This window comes from Oncorhynchus mykiss, chromosome 6 (assembly GCF_013265735.2).
Source record: "Oncorhynchus mykiss isolate Arlee chromosome 6, USDA_OmykA_1.1, whole genome shotgun sequence".
Lineage (NCBI taxonomy): Eukaryota > Metazoa > Chordata > Actinopteri > Salmoniformes > Salmonidae > Oncorhynchus > Oncorhynchus mykiss.
The window spans coordinates 32,896,162-32,913,260 of NC_048570.1; the positions used below are offsets into that span (position 1 = coordinate 32,896,162).

At 46.8% G+C, this 17,099-nt stretch overlaps 1 protein-coding gene across 4 annotated transcripts in view; it reads right to left on the reverse strand.

Annotated features, from left to right (window-relative positions):
- LOC110525788 (ceramide transfer protein) overlaps positions 1-17,099 on the reverse strand; it is a 40,486-nt gene that overhangs the window by 12,237 nt on the left and 11,150 nt on the right. For 2 of the 4 annotated variants that reach the window (XM_036979936.1, XM_036979933.1), the window contains exons 3-7: positions 15,625-15,741; positions 4,468-4,575; positions 3,285-3,423; positions 2,877-2,963; positions 736-893 (exon numbers count right to left, since the gene is read on the reverse strand). In XM_036979936.1, the coding sequence (XP_036835831.1) occupies positions 736-893; positions 2,877-2,963; positions 3,285-3,423; positions 4,468-4,575; positions 15,625-15,741 (609 nt within the window). The remainder of the gene's footprint in view (positions 1-735; positions 894-2,876; positions 2,964-3,284; positions 3,424-4,467; positions 4,576-15,624; positions 15,742-17,099) is intronic. The other 2 variants (XM_036979935.1, XM_036979934.1) reach the window with 2 other exon arrangements.

Sequence of the window (17,099 nt, forward strand, 5' to 3'; positions counted from 1 at the left end):
ATACCCATCGTTACACACCCATTGCTGTTTGAATACATCTTGATAATAACATTCTCAAAAGTAAAATGTGAACCAAAAACTAAATGCGACCAGCTACATTTTCTTCACTGACACCCAAGCGACTGATGTCACACTGCCAAGGCAAATGCTCAAAATTAGTGTTTTTGTCGCAGTTTCGAGCCCTGGCAGCTGAAGGGTGGTTTATTTCATACAATGTCTAAATAAACAATCAAACTCTACCTTCAGAAGCAGGAGTGTCTTGAAAGGTGTTTAACAAGTGCCTTCACTACAAAGTGCTTTCAGAAAGAATGTCAACCTGGCCATGTTTTGGTCATTCAACAGATCACATGAGAGCCTAATAGAATGGAAATCCACCATGATCTCCCCTGAAGAGTTGAATTCTTTTCACATGTTTTACTTGCCTATTATTGCACAACAGTGTGGCCAATCTCGGGTGGGTGGGGCATTGACGGGATCCACCAATCCCATCCAGTTACATGAACCTTGGCATGAGTGGTGTACGGTCTGCTCACTGGCTAAAACCATAAACACACCAGTCTACTTCTATTTTACCCGCCAGGTTGATTGACAACGCATACTCTTCTCGCATACTCTTCTGCAACAACAACTTGACTGGGGAAGCGTTTCCATGGGAGGTGAGGGGTTGAATTCTTCCAGTGACCTTGGCTAAAGAAGACATGTGATTGGCTGTGGAAGCAGTAGGCTGTGCCATACCTTGTCCAGCCTCTTCTGCCAGCTGTCCTCCCTCTTCACCATGAGCTCGATGCAGTGGGACAGGGTAGACAGGATCCCAGCTGTAGTGGCCTTAAACGTGATGGCCTCGCCCTTAAAGTCGATCCCATTCATGCCCTTAGGACTGGCAGGGAGAAACACTGAGAACGAAAAGAGAGCGAGAGACTGTTAGATAAAACTTTTTTTTTTTTAACTGAAATATTTTGATGCACAACACACAAATTCTACACAAACACACATTTGGGACGAGAACACAGTCATCCACAGTGCAGCACCCCTAGAGCTATTTAGGGGTCAAGAGCCTTCCTCAAAGGAACTGCTATGAGTAGTAGCAACTCCAGTAGTAGTTACTATAAGTGTGATTATATACACCAGGTAGTTTGGGTCCTGATTGGCTGAAAGCTGTGGTATATCAGGCAACATACCCTGGGTATGACGCAAAACTACTTGTTTACATTGGTAACCAGTTTATAATAGCAGTAAGGTACCTCAGAGTTGGTGGTATATGGACAATATACCACGGCTAAGGGCTATATCCAGGCAGTCTGTGTTGCGTCGTGCGTAAGAACCCCCCTTAGCCGTGGTATATTGACCATATATAGTCATTTGAAAGTATTCAGACCCCTTCACTTTTTGTTACGTTACAGCCTTATTCTAAAATGGATTAAATTGTCGTCTTTTCTCATCAATCTACACAATGACAAAGCAAAAACAAGTTTTCTAGAAATATTACATTTACATAAGTATTCAGACCCTTTACTCTGTACTTTGTGTACTTTGTTGAAGCACCTTTGGCAGTGATTACAACCTCAAGTCTTCTTGGCTATGACGCTACAAGCTTGGCACACCTGTATTTGGGGAGTTTCTCCCATTCTTCTCTGCAGATACTCTCAAGCTTTATCAGGCTGGATGGGGAGTGTCGCTGCACAGCTATTTTCAGGTCTCTCCAGAGATGTTCGACCAGGTTCAAGTCCGGGCTCAGGCTGAGCCACTCAAGGACATTCAGAGACTTGTCCTGAAGCCACTCCTGTGTTGTCTTGGCTATGTGCTTAGGGTGTTGTCCTGTTGGAAGGTGAACCTTTGCCACTGTTTGAGGTTCTGAGCGCTCTGGAGCAGGTTTTCATCAAGGATCTCTCTGTACTTTGCTCTGTTCATCTTTCCCTCTATCCTGACGAGTCTCCCAGTCCCTGCCTCTGAAATACATCCCCACAGCATGGTGCTGCCACCACCATGCTTCACCGTAACGACGATGCACTATCCTGACGAGTCTCCCAGTCCCTGCCTTTGAAATACATCCCCACAACATGGTGCTGCCACCACCATGCTTCACCGTAACGATGATGCACTATCCTGACGAGTCTCCCAGTCCCTGCCTTTGAAATACATCCCCACAACATGGTGCTGCCACCACCATGCTTCACCGTAACGATGATGCACTATCCTGACGAGTCTCCCAGTCCCTGCCTTTGAAATACATCCCCACAACATGGTGCTACCACCACCATGCTTCACCGTAACGATGATACCAGGTTTCCTCTAGACGTGACACTTGGCATTCAGGCCAATTTGGGTTTCATCAGAACAGAGAATCTTGTTTCTCATGGTCAGAGTCCTTTAGGTGCCTTTTGGCAAACTCCATGCGGGCTGTCATGTGCATTTTACTGAGGAGTAGCTCCGTCTGGTCACTCGACCATAAAGGTGGGACCTTATACAGACAGTTGTGTGCCTTTCCAAATCATGTCCAATCAATTGAATTTACCACAGTTGGACTCCATTCAAGTTGTAGAAACATATCAAGGATGATCAATGGAAACAGGATACACCTGAGCTCCAATTTGTGTAAATAAAGTATCCGTTTTTATTTTTAATAAAAATGTGCAAAAATGTCTAAAAACGTGTTTTTCCACTTGGTCATTATGGGGTATTGTGATGTCATTATGGGGTATTGTGATGTAATTATGGGGTATTGTGTGTAGATTGATAAGGGAAAAAATTGATCAATTTTAGAATAAGGCTGTAACGTAACAAAATGTGGAAAAAGTGAAGGTGCCTGAATACTTTCAAAATGCACTGTACCACACCCCCCCATGGGCCTTATTGCTTAAACCTACACTGTTACTCACGCTTCTCTTTGCTGCCGTTGTTGTTGTGAAGGCAGTCACCATTGGGACGCGTGCTTGTGGGAAAGTCATCTTCATCCTCCTCCACTACTGGAAACGACAAACAAGAGTCCATCACTGATCTACCTCCTGGGGAACCACTAGGCAGGTGTGGTATTTACACCACAGAAATACAGAGCAAATGCATCTCTGTGACAGAGGCAGTTGTAATGGCCAGTTCAAGTACAAGAGTCCATCACTGATCTACCTCCTGGGGAACCACTAGGCAGGTGTGGTATTTACACCACAGAAATACAGAGCAAATGCATCTCTGTGACAGAGGCAGTTGTAATGGCCAGTTCAAGTACAAGAGTCCAAATGGAACTTTAAAATGATTATTCAGCAGACGTTTCTTGTCAAATCCATTTGTACCTTTGTCTCTCTGGAACTCGTCCTTGGAGACGCCGTCTGCGCAGCCGTCAAAGTACTTCTGTAGCGTGTCCACCTGTCTGCACAGGATGTCTCTGAACGTCTCCATCTCCGCCAGCTTCTCCCGCAGGCTGTGGCCCTTCTGGTCCAACACCACACACAAACAAACACAGGGGTTCACCGTTACATGTGAAAATAATTCAACAATCATGCATTGGGAATGAATGGGAGGGCTGACGACATCAGGGTTTTCTAATCCTGGTCCCAGTTCTTCAAAAATGGTCTAAATCGGATTTCGGCAATTGTATAGGATTAAATGTTAGAACTGGGTTTCCAAACTGAAAAAGGAGATTCGGATCCTTCGGATAGGGATTCAGTAATCCAATTTGACCTTTAAAATCAGGATTAAATGTTGTTTAGAGTTTTTCAATTCTCAAGGGTAGTGATCAGAATAGTTTATGCTAAAAATCTGGATTATCTCGATCCCACTGGAAGGGTGGATTCAGAAAGGTGAAAGGCTCTACAACCAAGAAATGTCAAATGTAACTAAGGTGAGGAGGTTTTAAAAAAAACTTTCTTACAATTTAAAAACCAAAAGGTTCATTATGTTCAATTGACGGCAGTATAGGCATGTGATCAGTTGTTATATTGAGAAGTGTCAAATAAATGCATCCACTTACTTATAAGTGATATGCAGGCTCTATTATTTGTAATTAAGGTAGCTTTATTCATGTAGTTTACTCATCTCTGTTTCCCTATGACAGTGTAGAAGTTCAACCACAACCTGTCCAGTAGATTGTAAAGTGTAGGTGTATTCAAAGCACTGGGGGAAAAAAACAGATTCTGTGATCTTGATATTGTGGTATCTGGATCAGAATTATTTTATCAGTTTATTTTTTTATGAATACAACAAAAAAAATAGCTAGATCGATCTGATCCGGGATAGCAAAAAAGGAGGATGACAGAATCAGGATCATTCTGATCCGATTAAACGTTTTGACAAACTGGGCCCAGGGGACCCAAAAGGGGTGTACATTTTAGCTTCTCCCCCCCCCCCAGCACTATACACCTGATCCTGGGCAAAAAGTAAAATGTCCCTTTGGGTCCCCAGGACCAGGATTAAGAAACACTGGCCTAGACCTTTCCTGGGGCTGTAATTTTAAACAGTGTTGTGGTGGTAGTTTACCTTGAAGGAGGAGGTGGAGGTGGCGGAGAAGCCACTGGCAGCGGACGTGAGAGACAGCATGGAACCATGACGCCTCAGACTGGACTCTGAACCATACCCCGACTCCACCTGGAGAAAGGGAGGGAGGGATAGGATAACACCTCAGATCAGTCTGCATAGTAATGAGAAACAACATACCCCCAGCCAAAGAAATAGACACAGAGTGGAGTAAATCAAACCCAGAGAAACAGGATGTGTACAGAGAGAAACAGGCCTATATGAAAGAAGGGGGGACAGGAACACTGACTATGCCTAACCCATCTGACCCAATAGGTTTGGAGCAGGGTTTCCGTCAGGAAAATTTGGCGCAGGACAACATGACCGGCAAGATGTTCATTTACCGGACATGTCAGAAATTGACCAGACATCCATATGCATTGGGTGCATAACGCAAATCACATTTACATTATTGGAATTCATTTGAAACAGAATAGAAATTAGCCTGTAAAGTTAGAATGATGTTCTTATACCAACATGACTGATTTCATTGAAAAGCAAAACATTTCCTGTTATGTCTTCATTCCTGCTATAAATAATAAATATCATTTAAAAAAATTTAAAAAAACTGCCAAGAAGAACAACTCACCTACACAGTAATAAAACAAAGTCAAAATATAATAATTGCATAATATAACTTGCAAACGACGTGTCCTATGGGCTATTTGTATGAATGTTTTATTAATAAATAAAAGCTGTTTTAAAAACTAGGCCGCTCTAATTTAATTTAGCCTAGGCGTGAACATTTTAAATTAGGTCTAATAAATCGAACACCGCTGTCTACCAACGCCAGGGCCAGCAGGCAGGTCACGGCTAGAAGGGATACAGCTTGTCAAATTAACGTCTGATTTGTTAATTTGACAAAAGCTGGAATCCCTTCTACCCATGACCGGGTCAGCCCTGCCTCTCTCCCGCTGTGATTCAGCACTACAGCAGTGGCAAGAGGACACTCTAGGAGGCCTCAAAATAAAGAAATTATTAAACTGATGTTGGACATGCAAATTCGAAATGTAATTTTTTTTTTTTTAAGTTTGGTCCATTGAAAGAAAGCTAATTTTACAATGCTCCCTGTAAAACGAGGCCCACACCATGCATTTATGAAAGCACTTCAAATGATATCTCACTCTTTTTACAGTTCTACTGGATGATGTAAAATGTTCTGTTTATTGTAATTTGAACTGTGTTGGGGGTCATGTGTGAGCTTCGTGGATTATTGATAACTCTGTTTCCTACTATAAGCGGTTGGCTGCCTAGTGATTGCTACCCAAACTAATGTAAATAGTAGGCAGCGATGTTTCGTTTCCAATTGAATAAGCTCAACTGAAATCAACCAATTAAGCATGGTACACATTACTACTCTGGTTGATCAATCCAGTCCAAATCTTTATACTACACATGACACGGGCGGCATATGTTGCCTAGGGCGGCAGCAGAATTGCTAGGACCGGGCCTGACAAACAACAATTTGCCTCTAATTTACTTGCGTTTGCAGCAGAGTGAGCAGCTGCTGTTGGGAAGTCAAAACTGTCCAACTCCTTGTAGAAGCTTGCGATGAGCATCAGCCTCCTTACTTTGTGCTCAAGAAGGCACGAACTGGAGGCCATCTGTTTTGGAGAACGAAGCCCCTCTTGGCGGGCACACTGGAAAAGGGGATAGGCCTAATCAACACAATCTTTGCCAAAGTTGCCCAGTCTGGTAAACACAGCTGAAGTCCCTTATGACAACCTCAAGTGTTTTCCGTGAGGAAAAATAGAAAAACACTACACTAATTTCCAAGCAGCTTGAGGATTTATTAGCCTATGAAGTATATATGTCTTTGAAGTTGATATTTCAGTCAATGAATAAAAATAATTATTGCAACGGATATTATCATCTTCCAGAAAATGTGGCTGGCAAAAATGTTACTTAAAAATCTGCTTTTCATATTTATTTTCTTACATTTACCGGCTAATGGAAACCCTGGTTTGGAGGCCTATAGGAGGCTTGTCCAGGTGCATTGTATGCCTTGACGAGGAAGATATGACACACACACCTCAAGTTTTTCCTGTTTGTACCACTTTCAACGGTCACCAACCAGTCGATCCGTTACACTCATCAAACAGTCAGGATGCAACATGTTACCACCTGTCCTGACTAGAGACTAGGAGCCCAGTTCAGCTCGGTGGAGTGAAGAGCAGAATAACAGCACTTCAACAGCACTTAATTCCTCTCTGCTGTGATATTAAGTCTTCTTCTACTCTGCTCCCAACCCCTTGTTTGTGAAAAGCACAAGGTCAGTCAGCCAGAGTAGAACACCCCATTAGCTATTTTAGGGGTTAATTGCCTTGCTCAAGGGCACAACGGCAGGAGATGGTAACCTGCAGTACATGGGATCTGAAAGCAGCAGCCTTCCGCTTGCAACTTCATCTTCTTCTTGGCCCTGGACTTGAACCAGCAACCTTCTGGCTACTGGTTGGCCTCTCACCCATTACCAGCAGGTGTCACAAGAGCATGTAACAGCAGCAAACACATTCCTCTGATGGAATCTACAGGAAGGTGACAGACAGGGGAGCAACATGTAGCCTGGCTGACGTGCAGACCCACGTGATAAACAGTGAGAGGAGTCAGTTGCTTTTGCCAGACAAAGCAACGGCTACATAACAGAAGGTGGAAAAAAATATTGAACTCAGGCATCAGGCAGTTGAGCGAATGCGCCACAGGAAGTTGGTGGCACCTTGATTGCGGAGCATGGGCTCGTGGTGATGGCCGGAGTGGAATGGCATCAAATACATCAGACACATGGTCTCCAGGTGTTTGAGGCCATTCCATTCGCTCCATTCCAGACATTACCATGAGCCGTCCTCCTCTCAGCAGCCTCCTGTGGAATGCACATCACCATGTTCACGGAGAAGTCCATCATCAATCTTATGAGGATGTCTTTTGATCGGAGTGAATGGCATACCATGACTGAATTAGAGTAAACAATAGGCCTAACTATTCAAAAGCACTAATCTCCATTTGGCCTTTATGTCCTATTCCACTGTGCCAGAGTTTGGTCCAGGAAGTAGTAACATGTTACAGGTATAATCCATAGAAAGGTCAGATAGTAACAGAGAGCTGACAGTGTCCACACCACTGGAACATTGGTTACATAACGGTATATTATGGTTTTATACAGCATTCAAATTCACTTAGAAACTAACTTCTACTGAGAAAAAAAAGTGTAAAACAAAAGGCTAGGAGCTAGGCATTCAACATTCCCTTATCCACATTTATCTAATATATATATATATATATATATATATATATATATATATATATATATATATATATATATATATATATATATATATATATATATATATATATATATATATATATATATATATATATATATATATATATATATATTTACATAAAAAGAACAGACAAGGCATTCTCTCAACGGTAAACCCATTCAGTTTCAATACCAGTTTTGCATCAACCACAGCCCCCCCCCCCTTTACACGATGACTATACACACAGGGACCAATGAGACAATGTGCTTGATAATGAGGAGTAGCATGCAGCAGGCTAGCATAGCATACCAACACCAATTTACAGTCGGTCCGTGGTGAATCATTGAAGCTAGTAGCTCGTGCTGTGGCTAGCGCGCTAGCATGCTAACATCACACATAGTAAGTGCATGTGAAGAAAAGAGGAGACCGTTTTGGATCTGAAGCAGCCATCATGCTGACAAAGCTCCATTGAAGTTATTGATTGATTTGCTGGCAGCATGCCCTCCATCGTGCTAAAGGCAAGCCCACCATTCTGCCATTCCAGCAGCCAAAGCAGAACAGGACTCTTCTGCTGCAGTTGTCCTGCCGGCCGGCCGGCCTCATCACGGCCTCCGCCTGCTGTACCTTCCCACAACACTCCCACTCTTCCTGCTATTCCCAGGATGTAATCCAGTATTCCCAGACAGTGCCCTGCAGACAGGTCTCACTGTGGCACAGAGAGGAAGAGGAGGAAGAGATAAAGATGAGAAAAGCAGCAGCAGCAGCGGCTCACCTAATGGAGCAGGAACAAAGGAATAGATGGGGGGCCTCAACGACCAGTTGTTCCTGAGGAGGAGCGGACTAAGAAGAGGAGCGAGGTGCTGGTTTCTCCTGCTTGTTAAGCAGACTGAGTGAGAGAGAGCAGCGAGAGACCAGCCAGAGACCAGCCATGCCCAGATTGTTGTATGAGTGAAAGAGGAGCGGAGTCGTTCAAACACACCAGGGTTTTCCGTTAGTTGGCTTTTGGGCGATAAAAAAGCTTAAAAGTCCATAAATAAATCAAATTAAAATATAAATATTTACAATTTTTTTTAAGTCGATGCTGGCCAATTGTCCGGGAGAAAAAAAAACATTGCCAAATAATGCTTTTTAGCCTATTTATTGATGGAAATGCATTTGACTGGTCTCTAGGTTCATTTGCATTATTTAGTGGAATGTATTTATCACACCCGTACAGCATGTAGAATGAGCCTTTTGAGTGGAAAATGGGTCAGCCAGGCGAGCCACTGCTACAGCAAACGGAAGGCAGGCTTCATCAGCGCGTCACACGCCACTTGGCAATGAGCTGGAGGCAGTATGCATTTTGAAAACGTGCACTTAAAATGGTTTGAAACCTTTTTACTACATACATATTTCACTACAAACGTTGTATTACATATTAGAAAAAGGCATGTCTCAACTTGCTTCAAAGTAGCCAAGCCAAAAATCAGCCCATAGGCACCATCGCAGACATATTAGTAACCCATGCAAAGTTGCTGCATATTACAACTCCCCTCTTTCTAAAACTATAATGGATATTTGCATCTCTGTCACAAGACACCGTTCGCAGGTGCAGTGCGCTTTTGACAAGATATTTTCCAGTTAATTGCATTAATGGAACGAACAGTTGCATGTAGCCTACTGAAGTACAGCTCATTGCAGTTCTTCTAACGTCAATGAATTATATTTCAAGCTAAACGTTCTGATCTGTTGTATCAGATTGTTTTTTTAATGTAACCTAGGATTAGTGGTTGTATGAATTTGTGATCCATCATTCCATAACTGTCCCAGAATCTGTTTGGAATAGGTCATTTCTTTGTCGACAAGCTGACCAATAGAATAGGTCAATAATTCTACCATGGGGAATAGTAGATTTACATAGGCTAGTTATTCAGCGGTTCGTTATTGGTCTTGTTGGCTGAGGAAAAGTACATGTGGACAGTTTTTCTAACATTTTCAAAGTGCACATCAGAATTCGGTAAGGACCGCACATCGCTGCATGTTCTGTTAATATTAATTACCATCATCTAAATGTGATTCCTGTCATTCTGAGCATCGTAGGTGGACAGCCTAATAAGGTTATGCATTCAATGCATATGGGCCCGGTTCATTTCTCAAAATGTCTTGGTGAGAACAGCAGCATCCACCTGGAGCTCAGTCTTATCCCCTTCAACTACAAGCCTTCTCCCCTTCCCTCCCTCCAACTACAAGTCTTCCCCCCTCCCCCCCCTCCAACTACAAGTCTTCCCCCCTCCCCCCCCTCCAACTACAAGTCTCCCCCCCCCCCTCCAACTACAAGTCTTCCCCCCCCCCTCCAACTACAAGTCTTCCCCCCCCCCCTCCAACTACAAGTCTCCCCCCCCCCCTCCAACTACAAGTCTTCCCCCCCCCCTCCAACTACAAGTCTTCCCCCCCCCCTCCAACTACAAGTCTTCCCCCCCCTCCAACTACAAGTCTTCCCCCCCCCCCTCCAACTACAAGTCTTCCCCCCCCCCTCCAGCTACAAGTCCCCCCCCCCCCTCCAACTACAAGTCCCCCCCCCCCCTCCAACTACAAGTCTCCCCCCCCCCTCCAACTACAAGTCTTCCCCCCCCCTCCAACTACAAGTCTTCCCCCCCCCTCCAACTACAAGTCTTCCCCCCCCCTCCAACTACAAGTCTTCCCCCCCCTCCAACTACAAGTCTTCCCCCCCCTCCAACTACAAGTCTTCCCCCCCCTCCAACTACAAGTCGTCCCCCCCCCCCCAACTACAAGTCTCCCCCCCCCCCCTCCAACTACAAGTCTCCCCCCCCCTCCAACTACAAGTCTCCCCCCCCCTCCAACTACAAGTCTTCCCCCCTCCCTTCCCCCCAACTACAAGTCTTCCTCCAACTACAAGTCTTTCCCCCTCCCGCCAACTACTAGTCTTCTCCCCTCCCTTTCCTCCAACTACAAGTCTTCCCCCCTCCCTTTCCTCCAACTACAAGTCTCCCCCCCCCCTCCAACTACAAGTCCCCCCCCCCTCCAACTCTCCCCCCCTCCAACTACAAGTCTTCCCCCCCCCTCCAACTACAAGTCTTCCCCCCCCTCCAGCTACAAGTCCCCCCCCCCCCCAGCTACAAGTCTCCCCCCGTCCAGCTACAAGTCTTCCCCCCCCCCTCCAGCTACAAGTCTCCCCCCCCCCCTCCAGCTACAAGTCCCCCCCCCCCTCCAGCTACAAGTCCCCCCCCTCCAGCTACAAGTCCCCCCCCCCTCCAGCTACAAGTCCCCCCCCCCCTCCAACTACAAGTCTCCCCCCCCCTCCAACTACAAGTCTCCCCCCCCCTCCAACTACAAGTCTCCCCCCCCCTCCAACTACAAGTCACCCCCCCCCTCCAACTACAAGTCACCCCCCCTCCAACTACAAGTCTTCCCCCCTCCCCCCCCTCCAACTACAAGTCTCCCCCCCCCTCCAACTACAAGTCTTCCCCCCCCCCCAACTACAAGTCTTCCCCCCCCCCCTCCAACTACAAGTCTTCCCCCCCTCCAACTACAAGTCTTCCCCCCCCTCCAACTACAAGTCTTCCCCCCCCCTCCAACTACAAGTATTCCCCCCCCCCTCCAACTACAAGTCTCCCCCCCCCTCCAGCTACAAGTCCCCCCCCCCTCCAACTACAAGTCTCCCCCCCCCCTCCAACTACAAGTCTTCCCCCCCCTCCAACTACAAGTCTTCCCCCCCCCCTCCAACTACAAGTCTTCCCCCCCCCTCCAACTACAAGTCTTCCCCCCCCCCTCCAACTACAAGTCTCCCCCCCCCCTCCAACTACAAGTCTTCCCCCCCCCTCCAACTACAAGTCTTCCCCCCCCCTCCAACTACAAGTCGTCCCCCCCCCCCAACTACAAGTCTCCCCCCCCCTCCAACTACAAGTCTCCCCCCCCTCCAACTACAAGTCTCCCCCCCCCCTCCAACTACAAGTCTTCCCCCCTCCCTTCCCCCCAACTACAAGTCTTCCTCCAACTACAAGTCTTTCCCCCTCCCGCCAACTACTAGTCTTCTCCCCTCCCTTTCCTCCAACTACAAGTCTTCCCCCCTCCCTTTCCTCCAACTACAAGTCTCCCCCCTCCCTTTCCTCCAACTACAAGTCCCCCCCCCCCCTCCAACTACAAGTCCCCCCCCCCTCCAACTCTCCCCCCCCCTCCAACTACAAGTCCCCCCCCCCCCTCCAACTACAAGTCTTCCCCCCCCCCTCCAACTACAAGTCTTCCCCCCCCTCCAGCTACAAGTCTCCCCCCCCCTCCAGCTACAAGTCTCCCCCCCCCCAGCTACAAGTCTCCCCCCGTCCAGCTACAAGTCTTCCCCCCCCTCCAGCTACAAGTCTCCCCCCCCCTCCAGCTACAAGTCCCCCCCCCCTCCAGCTACAAGTCCCCCCCCCCTCCAGCTACAAGTCTCCCCCCCCTCCAACTACAAGTCTCCCCCCCCCCTCCAACTACAAGTCTCCCCCCCCTCCAACTACAAGTCTTCCCCCCCCTCCAACTACAAGTCTTCCCCCCCCTCCAACTACAAGTCTTCCCCCCCCTCCAACTACAAGTCTTCCCCCCCCTCCAACTACAAGTCTCCCCCCCCTCCAACTACAAGTCTCCCCCCCCCTCCAACTACAAGTCTCCCCCCCCCTCCAACTACAAGTCTCCCCCCCCCTCCAACTACAAGTCTCCCCCCCCCCTCCAACTACAAGTCTCCCCCCCCCCTCCAACTACAAGTCTTCCCCCCCCCTCCAACTACAAGTCTCCCCCCCCCTCCAACTACAAGTCACCCCCCCCCTCCAACTACAAGTCACCCCCCCCCTCCAACTACAAGTCACCCCCCCCCTCCAACTACAAGTCACCCCCTCTCCAACTACAAGTCTTCCTCCAACTACTAGTCTCCATACCCTCACCCCCAACTACAAGTCTCCATACCCTCACCCCCAACTACAAGTCTCCATACCCTCACCCCAACTACAAGTCTCCATACCCTCACCCCCAACTACAAGTCTCCATACCCTCACCCCCAACTACAAGTCTCCATACCCTCACCCCCAACTACAAGTCTCCATACCCTCACCCCCAACTACAAGTCTCCATACCCTCACCCCCAACTACAAGTCTCCATACCCTCACCCCCAACTACAAGTCTCCATACCCTCACCCCCAACTACAAGTCTCCATACCCTCACCCCCAACTACAAGTCTCCATACCCTCACCCCCAACTACAAGTCTCCATACCCTCACCCCCAACTACAAGTCTCCATACCCTCCCCCCAACTACAAGTCTCCCCCCTCCCGCCAACTACTAGTCTTCTCCCCTTCCTTCCCTCCAACTACTAGTCTTCTCCCCTTCCCTCTGTCTTTCTCCTTCTTTCCAGTCTGCTTGTTATGCTTCCTCTGGGGCAGGCCTGTGCAAACAACCAGTCTAGAGGGGTGTTGAGTTTCCCCACCCTTTCCACCCCCTATTCAGTGCCTGGAAATGGAATAGTCCTGTCTGAGCCGAGCAGTGCTTTCACGAAGTGTAGCGTTGACTACGTTGTGTGCGGTACCACTTGATATCTGCGATTGTGTCGGATGGCTGACTACAACACATGCATTATTCATCAAGAGCTGCAATTCAGAGTAGTAAAACACCTGTCCAGGACCACACACACAGCTTTACTGCTACGCAAATTAAAAGTGCTTTAAAAAAATTTAAAAAACTTGACCAAATTTGAAAGATGCGACCAGAAGAGTTGAACAATGTCCATGTTAACAACTAAGGGTATAGGCCCTAGAAGTATAGTCAAATTAAGGACTTAACCCAACTCTTCTGTTGAAGTACTGTGGTGTAATACAACATGACTCACAGGGACAATGACTGAGTGGTCTCTGTAGGTCATTTAGTTAGTCATCATCCCAAATGACTTGTGTCACCACTTCCAAGGCGCTCCCACAAAGCAAACACCTCGTATTAGCCCCCACCCACCGGAGAAGCTGACACAGCACAACAACCCTTTTAAAATGGCCTTCTAGTATCTACTGTTTCATTATATGACTAATCTTGTGTGTCCGTGGTGTGATGTAGAGTGCAGTATAAACTACACCCAGGAGCTGTCTGAAATCTGGATCAATACCACCACACTGAACCATCGCCTCACTGAACCATCAACACACACACACACACACACACACACACACACACACACCACAAGAGAGTCAAGCGTCCAAGGAAGTCCACATGCAAGTCCCTGTTAGGTCAGTAGGTGGCAGTGCAGACACATTTCCACTCCTGCAGTGGGTATGGCTGAGTGAGTGGGTTAAAGACTCTGCATGGTAAACCCGACTTCTGCAGTGGCCGTACAGAATTTACTGAGATACGGGAGTGAGTTTGTGTTTATACAGGACCTCCCGCATTCACCTACCGTCAATCAATCAAGTCAATGCAAAACTATACAGAGCTATACGGAGCCCTCTGAATTGTTACAACATTTGGGAGGTGCGCGGCGATGCGTTACGGAGCTCAATTTGGCCTCTGAACGCCTCCGGAGGCTCAGCAATTGTGTCACACCCTCCATACTCCAACGACATTTTCGGATCAAGCAAGTCAGTTAAGAACAAATTCTTATTTACAATGACGGCCTGCCCCGGCCAAATCCAGACAACTCTGGGCCAATTGTGCGCCGCCCTAGGGGACTCCTAATCAAAGCCGGCTGCGATACTGGCTGGATTCGAAACCAGGGTGTCTGTAGTGACGCTTCTAGCACTGGAGATGCAGTGCCTTAGACCACTGCGCCACTCGGGAGCCTAAATTGGCTTTTGCGGTGGGTCAGAGACCAGGTATAAACCCGCTACTAGTCTGGAAGACACTTAACAGGCTCCTGTGATCAGTCACACCACGTCCAACAACAAACATCCTTTCAACACCTACACCCAAACACACAGGCAGACGGTTGCAGATACACGATACGCGCCTCGCTCTCCGTTTGTCTCTGACGTCACTTCACAGTGGAGAGATGTGTTGCTGCTACTTCGCTGTCTGCACCAACCGGAGATCTAATACTTTCCTTGAAGGACTTCTGCTCCTACCTGAGCATTCAAGAAAAACTCATTAAAACAGACCAAAAGGTAGATAACAAAGTCAAGGACTAGATTGAATTGAATGGATTCTTGGTAGTCTACGGTTGAAGTTGTGGAGGGCACTGCTGACCTGAACCCCGTACAGTCCTCTCCTGTCCTAACCAGGAGAGATCCCTTCACACAGACAGTGTTGAATGTGTCAGCCTGTGGAGTGTCTGGTCTCTGCCCATATGCAGCACATGTTAGTGTTAGGACAATTTGTCAGCATAGTGCTGGCCATGCAGCTCAACACGAACACACACCCAGCAATGGGACCCACCCTACATCAGGTGGTCACACCATCAGTGTGTGAACAGCACCCCCCCCCCCCCCCCTGGCCACTCCCAAGATTCCCAGCATTCCCAGGGTGATGGGTTGTGACCCCCCACATTTCCTGACTCCACTCCCTTTCTGTTCACCTCACAGAAATACCAGGCCCTTGTTCTGTTCTAAAATCAACCCTTAAGCTGGTACATTCTACCGCCAGTACCAGTCAACCCCACTTATTGTGTAGATATGAAAGTACTGGACAAGTAACATGGAGAAAATCAGGCCGGAGCAACAAGGACCATATAGACGCTATGGTGTATTACCATCTAACCTACTCAGATCAACATGAAGTAGTGGCGTTTCAAACAGAGCCCCAGCCCAGTGCCATCTCACTGATGGATACCAGAGCTACACTCCCTAGACGTGTCAGCTGACTCCAGTCCAAGCCAAGGGGAATACCTCAGTTCTATCTAAGGAGAGATTCTTCAGTCTTACCTTATGTAGTTCGATGGAGTCAATCCATCGGAGGCGGTGCTTTGGGTCCTCTGCCCGTAGGTACCACACACTGTCGTTCACACTGATGTCAATACGACACTCATCAAACTCATGGGGCTGCAGAGAGAGAGACAGAGAGAGGAGACACATGAGTGACAATACTTACACTAGGAGACATCAAACCCTACAGCAGAAATGGCTGAAAAGTGAAGTCTCTACCATTACCAGTTTAAAACAAACGAGTGGTCAATAGCATGTCAAATTATATGTTCCCTCTTTCAGATTAGTCCAAAACAGCCAATAATAGACTTTATTATCATGCCTTTCACTGAGTTGTTGTCCTGGGAATGTTCCAATCACATGTCAGATGAATGAGGAATGTGGTTCTGACACATATGGATTCCATATAGAGAATGTTCTAGAACTCATTAAATAGGGCTGTAATTACAACCTGATGTCTAATGCATTCCTCTCGGAACCAGTGTCTTCATAAATGTTCCCTTCTCATCCCTCTCCTCCTCCCCCCTGATCTCCATTCCAGCTTCAAGAATCCAAGCACATGCACCAGGAATCCCATAGCTTCCTTTGGGATTGGGTCAGTTCTCTGTTTTCTAAATTACAGCTCCTCCAATAGAAATGGCCCGCTAATGCTAGCTGATGTTGCCCTTGTTTAAAATCAACTTGACTAATTAAGCGCCCCCATTTTATTCTCTGTAACCTTTGTGGACAAACTGCAGTGCCCATCCCTTCCCCCCCACCACATTCTCTAGAACATAGATGGAATTCCCACATTATTTAACACAACATTGCATTTAGCTATTTCAATCATAACACTTAAATCGATCCCCATATGTTTCATTTCATGAGTTAAGCTGAACTTGGAGGGCTGCTGGTTTCTCTTTCCAGTACTGCTAGAAGTACATAAGCACAGATCTGTAACAAGATCTTCCCCATTGGAGGAAATAAGACAAACCTGACACTAGATCAGTGTCTATGGGGAAACACTCTTTTGACTCATCACATACGCTGCTGTTACTGTTTATTATCCCTACCTATTTATTTTATTATTTTACCTTTATTTAACTAGACAAGTCAGTGAAGAACAAATGCTTATTTTCAATGAAGGCCTGGGAACAGTGGGTTCAGAGTGACAGATTTGTACCTTGTCAGCTCGGGGATTTGATCTTGCAACCTTTTGGTTCCTAGTCCAACGCTCTTACCACTAGGCTACCTGCCTAGTGGTTAGCTACCTGCCTTGGTTACCTATATGTACATATCTACCTCAATTACCTCGATCCCCTGCACATGGACTCAGTACCCTGTGTATATAGCTAAGTTATCACTATTCATTGTGTATTAATTCCTTGCGTTATTATTTTTATATTATTTCTAATTTTCTCTGCATTGTAGCGCTGAGCGATTAACCAAAAAGTAGGTTATTTTTCGTTTTTTAAAAACTGATTGACCAACGTAGG